General features: G+C 47.3%; 1 protein-coding gene across 1 annotated transcript in view; it reads right to left on the reverse strand.

The window, feature by feature from the left end:
* Positions 1 to 6,116, reverse strand: part of CPNE8 (copine 8) — a 71,495-nt gene extending 65,379 nt beyond the window's left edge. Inside the window, exon 1 of the mRNA XM_074540022.1 lies at positions 5,221 to 6,116. Coding sequence (XP_074396123.1) covers positions 5,221 to 5,360 — 140 coding nt within the window. The 5' untranslated portion in view covers positions 5,361 to 6,116. The remainder of the gene's footprint in view (positions 1 to 5,220) is intronic.
* Positions 6,117 to 7,159: the final 1,043 nt, after the last annotated feature.

The following is a 7,159-nucleotide window of genomic DNA, read 5'->3' on the forward strand; positions in this document are numbered from 1 at the left end:
CAGTCTCGTTTCACTTTAATCCACCATGAGGGATCTAGAAAGAACTTTCTGTTACCCTCTCAGCAGTGGGTTAAAACAGCCTGTCCCCTGTGTGTGGAAAGTCATTCCATGACAAGCTACTGTCCATGAAGGAGACAGAGGAGTCCTACGCAATTATTTGAATAAAGGGAGAGAGCCCACCTGGCCACACAAGCGTTTCTCTCTCGAGGTTTCAGAGGATGCAGACCCCTTTTATCCTAAAACCCTGTCCATATGTTGACCTCTTCCTTTCCCCAGTGGCTGCAGCTCTAGGAAGATACAGCCTTCCCAAACCACTTACCACAATCCCCCCTTGAACATGTCATTTTCTTCCAGAATTTAGAAATTCGGACTATGTAGGTTGTGCAAGAGACTTTGTGCTGACCCATTTGTCTATTGCTCTTAAGTTCAGGAGTCAAACTGTCTGGGTTCTGCAGCTTGGCAGAGGCACCAAGACTCATTTCAAAGACACTGACTCCCATTTCTCCTTAAAACACTCACGCATGAACTGTTTGTAAAGACACTAGCATCCATCTTTCCATCATTAGCTGTCGCTAGACAGAACCTGTGGTGCAAACAACCTGCTTCAAATTCTATTAGTCACACTGCTGCATGTTTAAATTTCAAACAATAGAGACACACAGGTGAAAACTAAACTTGCACTCTATCAGGAATGCATCTCCATGACTATGGACACTGTAAGCCATTTATGTTTTTTCTCATCTGAAACCAGCTGGTTCTCTAGGCAGTATCACTTCAAAGAAAAAAACAATGTAAGATCAACCTTATGTTACTAGTCACACATAACCACTCCATGGACTTTTAATCCAATCTAGTAATACATACACAAAGAAAGCAGGAAGATGAAAACCAAGTTTACAATCAAAATTAATTTTATATTCTGTATTTTTACTATACAGAGTTACAAGCTTGAATGATTCATTATGAATATATCTTTTATCATTATATCTTTCTGCGACAGAGACTTCTAACACATTATTAATATTTTTTAAAAACCCAGAAGGCAAGTATGATGGCTGGAGAGACATCTTGCCAGAGATCAATGCATAGGATAATCAAAGATATAATTTACCATACTTTTAGGTATTGCAAACACTTGGAAGTGGCTGGTTAAGACTTTCACACTGCCAAACAAAAAGAAAAATTCTGATGTGGTATGCTTTGTTTGTTTGCACAAGAAACTTGAAATTGAATCATTTCAATTACTGAGAATAGGGAATGCTTAATTCCATTCAGCTCATTCATTAATGTTAGATTTCTGTAGAAATTGTGAAGTGACATAGGACTGATCCAAAACAGGCATGGGCAACCAACTGTGTTTCTGCTGAACTGTGACAGGTGTTTGCGGTGCCTTTATGCACATAACGCCTGCTGTGGGAACACAGGCAGTGTAGAGTTTATCCAACATAAACCCAGACCAACAACGACACACTGCCTGATTGAACATAAAGCCTTCCAAAGCACTATTATCATAACAAACGTTCTGAATTAGCAAAGTGACCCTGCACTCTGTCAATATTTTAGAACCATCTTTCCAATAACCATATCATCTTTGATACACTACTAGAAGTCAAAATGATAAAACTACAGCTTCACTTTCCTACAGATATTAAAAAAACACTCTTAATAAGATAATTCTGATTGATAAGTCCATAAATAAATATTAACATGAGATATAATAAAACTCTTGACTTTTTTATTAACATAAGACTGCAGAACGGCTGCAGAATTATCACGTACTACAGGAAAAAAGCCTAGGCCTGTCCACACAGTAACCCTGATAAACAGAAACCATCATTATACAGACCATAACAAAAAAATTAAAAACTTGAACCCATTAAACTACACTGAATTTTGTATGCCCACACAGAGCACAATCTTATGTCAAGATACATAACCACAATCTTGCAGCCTTAGATAAACTTCTTCAGTCAACACATAGTAAGAGCACTAACAGAGGGAAGATGGGAACAGAATATGGAGTTTTTCCAAGACTTAACTAGATTGGAATCAGTGGAGGACATCAGCAGAGGGAAAACAGGATGACAGGCATATGGCCTGGAGCTTACCTGAAGCTCACATAAGACCACAAGCTTACACACAGAGCAGGTAAGAGAAGAGTCCTTTCTAGACACAGGGTTATAACCTGCATGCAGTGCAAACACCCCTGTAGAGGAAGAGGAATCTTTGGGCTGGAAAACATAGTGAGTAGAAGGAGAGAGTGCAGCCTATTTCCACTCTTTCACACAGACTGCAGGGACAAGGTCTTGGTCCTTCACCACATGACAATTGTGTAAAATTATGCCAGGCAGCGACAAATAAAGGTTGCATGGCAGGTGACAGTAACATTTTCATCAGATCATAAATGCCCTTCAGCACGTGTGAAGAAGGGAGAGACAGGGTGCAGAGGGACATGGCTACTACAGCAATTGATCCAGACAACAGTGGACAATTACCAACACCAGAGGATGCTCTGGGATACACATATGTAAGCTCTTCTGCCAGATTAGAGCTGGCTCTTGAGTCAAAGACTTCTGCTTCCTGATAAACTACATCTTAGAGAGTCAGGAAAGAATTGTGAATTTTTTATTTGATAGGCACTGAGTAGTAATAGCTAGAATTAAATTAATTTCTTACTTTTCTAGCATTTTTAAAGTTACAGGTAATGCTGGCATTCAAAAGCTATGGGAATGATATAAAAAACTTTTAGTCATAAAGAAATTCCAGAAAGAGCATTACCTGACAACCAAAACACTTCTGGATTTTACAATTTTCACAGAATTTCTCATCCCATGAGATGCATTTCTCCTAAAGGCTGACCCTGAAGCTAAACCAGGGTGGCTTGGAGAATATCAAGTAGTCCAATGCCATCTGCATAGGGCTGAATCTGGATATTCTGGCAACACTGGCAGTATGAGGATGCAGGCAAATTGGGAAATGCTGACAAATAAACCACATGGAATTGAAAGCTAAAGGAATAGAACGTGTGTCCTTAGTGAATAAGACAGACAGAAAGACAGAACAAAGGAAAGAAGAATCACAAATTTACTTTATAGCACAAACACCGCTTCACTGACCACAAGTTACACCACCTGTACAGACTGGAAGAACTTCTCTCATGCCCTCCAAGGAAAACAAGCAAAAACACACAAAAAACATACAATCCCCTAAAAAAACCACAATACATCAGCACAACAAAAAACCCCAAAGTCAAACAAAAAGAAAAACCCAAGAAAAAAAAATCTAGGAATAAATGATAGTTATCAACTAACAATTGCTGATGTAAATTAGTGACCACATTGGTCCTACAACTCTTCAAATATCAAGGAAAAGAACCATTATGACCCAGACTGCTGTTAAAAGCATTTCTCTCCAGGTATTTAGGAATACACAACTGCTAATTATTACAGAATTTTCAGCATTCTCTGAATTTTGCAGTTTGCTCTTGCAGTCTTTCACAATTTCATTTAACACCACATTTCACAAGCTTTAGCCAATGAATGTGTTTACAGATGAATCACAAACGTGTTAACCATTAATCTCTGCCCTGGTGTCACTCATTTTATACTCTGCTCTGAAGCATAATTTTGTAATCAAAAAGTGTCATCCAGCACATAGAGAAGAAAGGAATCTCCATGGAAATTCCCATCCTTCTGCACTTGACATCAAGACAAATGAAAAAGTTTTAACAAAACTGACATGGCTTTTAACAACATCTACAGAGAAACTGCTGCTGCAAACTATAATCTGAAATTAGTTACAAGTAAGGTCAGAACCGACTGACAGTGTTCTGTACCTGCATTTCTATGGAACTATCTGATGGATTACTGTGAAGCATGGCAGGTATACACAAATGATACCTGGAATTAAAGGAACTCCCATACTAAGTGAATTGGGTCAAATTCAGCATAAGTGCTCTGACATCTGTAACTGTGACAGGCTATCTGAAGGACTTAAAAGTAAAGGTCCTGGATCGTTTTTACACATTACAGCACATCCTTCCTCAGACAACAGTTGGTGCTTGTGAACCTTGCAGAGACAGCAAGTACAAGGGGGTGTTGGTATGTCAGCCTGGTGACTGTTTCAGTATTAAAAAATTAATCTTACTCTATTCCTCACTGCTTCAGCCTTCTTTTGAAATTCACACTTGATAAAACATCAAATCAGACTTTATTTACTAAGGAAAGAGAGGGAGTGGTCTGACAATTTAAGTTTAGAGCACTGCCGTTCTATCGTGGTAGTACTACAAGTAAACAGCAACATTATAAAATGAGGAGCTACATTACAAAATGAAGCACCGAACTGTAGAAGAAACTCTGTCGCATTTCCCATCAGGAAATACACGGACAGTTCAAATTTTCCGCTAGAAGCTGCCAACTCTGCTGGCGAAAGGCGTCACCGTTTTGCAACTACTAGGAAATACTTAAGGAAGTCGCGGAATGTGAACATGAATAAAAAAGCGCACAAATAAAAACTATTTTTAGACCTCTAACGAGAAAGCCTCTGCATCACGGGAGAAAACAGGACTTTTGAAATACCGATAAACAAGCGTCAAAGGAACAAAACCACAGACACTACGTTTGGTGTTACGGGTTGGCACTCCCTCAATTTCTCGGCAGCAGCGTTACGATAAAACATGACGAGGCAACACAACACGCCCGTACTCCCAAGTTTTGCAAGAGAGCCTTGAAGAACCCGTGACAGGATTGCTGCGGACGGAAGGTCTCCGTCCCCACCGCGGCGCTTGGGACAGCTCCAGAAGTTCAAACACCGGCCGGGTAACGCGCCCCGACTCCCGCTCCCGGGCAGGGCGCGGGCCGGCGGCAGCCGCTGCCCGTCTCGGCAGAGCCCGGAGCCGGCGCTTGGCCCCCGGGCCCGGCGGCAGCACCGTGCGGCGGACACGCCCGGTGCGCGGCCAGCGGGCTGCAGCGGGCTGGCAGCCGGCCCCGGGCTGCGCCCGCTCTGCCCGAGGATGCGCCGGCGGCATCCCCGGCTGCCCGCGCTCCGCACGCTCCGAGGGCAGGGGCGAGAGCGGCTCGCACGGCGCGGGGCGTGCGGAGGGCGTCCCGCACTGCCCTCCTGCCCGCTCCCCTGACAGCCCGGGACGAGCGGCCCCCGCCCGTCCGCCCCCTCCGACGCCGCGGGGCGAGCGGGTGGCGCGGCCGTGAGCCGGCTCCGTACCTGCAGGACACGGAGAGCTCCACCTTGGTGGCCGGGATGCTGGAGCTGAGTACGTTAAAATCCCCCACGGACGCCATCTTCGGAAGCCCACCGCTTCTGCCCAGCTCCTGCTGCCCCGCCGGCTTCCCCAGCCCGAACATGGGACAGAGCGGCGCGGGCGGGAACGAGGGACGGACGGACGGACGGAGGGAGGGAAGCAGGAGGCGGCGCCTGCCGGCCTCCACAGCGCGGTGCCGCTGCCGCCCGTGGCGCGGAGCCCGCTCCGCTCCGCACCCGCGGGATGCGCCCGCCGGCTGGAGCGGCGAGGCGGGAGCGGGCCGTGACGTCACCGGCAGCGGGAGCCGCGCGTGCCCGCCCCGGGCGCGGGGAGCCCGACGGCCCGAGCGGGGACACGGCGGAGCCCTCAGGGAGCGCGGCACCGGGGCCGCCGCCACCCCACGGCCGGCAGGGCGGGGAAGTGCCCCGCTGGAGGCGTGCCCAGGGTGCGCTCCCGAGCGACTTCGCTCCCGCGCCTCCCCGGTCTCTTCCCTCCTGAGCCCTGCACGGAAACTGCCGCTCCGTCCCGTCCCGCAGGCTGTCCGGGCAATCTCCTCCCTGCGCGTTAGTGAACAAGGGAGCTCCCCCGTGTCTTCCCCTTGGCTCCTGCACGGAAACTCCCGCGCCGTTCTGTCCCGTTCCGCGGGCTGTGCGGGGAATCCCCTCCTCCCGCGTTAGTGCGGGTGATAGATGTGCGTGTGCGGGTCCCTTCGCCCCGACCGACCGCAGCGGCGGCTGGGGACAGCGCCCGGGGACAGCGCCTGCTGGCCGCACTCCAAGGCCGGGTGCGGGGTGACCCTCCCGGGGCCGCCGCCACCAAAGCCCCGGGCGGCGAACGCGCGGTCGGCGGGCACGGCGGGGCGCGGGGCAGGGCCGGGGCCGCCAGGGGGCGCGGCGGAGCGGCCGGGGGGCAGGGCCGGGCCGGTGAGGGCTCCGCGGGCGGCAAAGGGAGCACGGCGGCGGTGAATGCCCTCGGAAAGCCTGCAGCCCTTCCCATTGCAAAACAGGCGAATTTACCTCGGTCACTGCGTGCACTGACGCACTGGAAACGGGGGTTTCCCTCTGTCACACGTGCGCAGATCTATTCCTTTTTTATTTTTTTCCAAGACCACCAGTCCAGTTGCCCTGAACCTGCTCATAGTAATTCACAATAATCACGACAATTCCATCATCTTGTATGTAATGTATTCAACTTGTATCCATTATTGTGGCATCTAAGTAGTCCCCAATATTTATTTCTCATCATAGCAGTTTGAAGAGAGATAGAAGAGTTTCCTTTCCCATATCAGAGGAGGGAAGTTAAGGCACAGGCAAATTAAATGCCATGTCTGTAGCTACACAAAATGTTGGACAGGTCCAAGTCCCTAAAAATTATATACTGAAATAATGTACTGAATTCCTCTACTCCTCTGTCTGTTGAGAGTTTTACATATAGCAATAATGAAGTTTAATGTGTTTATTCGTAAAAGAAATGTAACTCCAAAGCCACAAACGTTATCAAAATACATTCATTTTGAATTTCATTTCTAGATTCTTGTTGCTGTAATTCAAGTTCAATGCCTGACCACAGGTAGTACATCATGATAATGGTAAGAGTACCTGAATGTCAACACCTGGTTAGCCCATAGCAAACAGAAGGAACAGCAGTGGGAATGCAGAAAACAGCAACGTGTTCTTGTGTACAGGAGATACACTCCCTGTGCACAGCACACATCTGAAACACAACTCCAGTGGCAGAAACTCAAGGAAGATACCATGGATATTTTATTCAGAAACTTCTGACCACATCCCAGTTCTAATCTTCTGGCTCTTTGTTTTCAGGAAGTTATCACCTGAAATCTCATTTCCTTATTTTCGTTCTCTTGTCCAGAGCAATTTGTTAAGCACAGAGCAATTTCTCATC

Source organism: Zonotrichia albicollis, chromosome 4 (assembly GCF_047830755.1).
Source record: "Zonotrichia albicollis isolate bZonAlb1 chromosome 4, bZonAlb1.hap1, whole genome shotgun sequence".
NCBI classification, from domain to species: domain Eukaryota; kingdom Metazoa; phylum Chordata; class Aves; order Passeriformes; family Passerellidae; genus Zonotrichia; species Zonotrichia albicollis.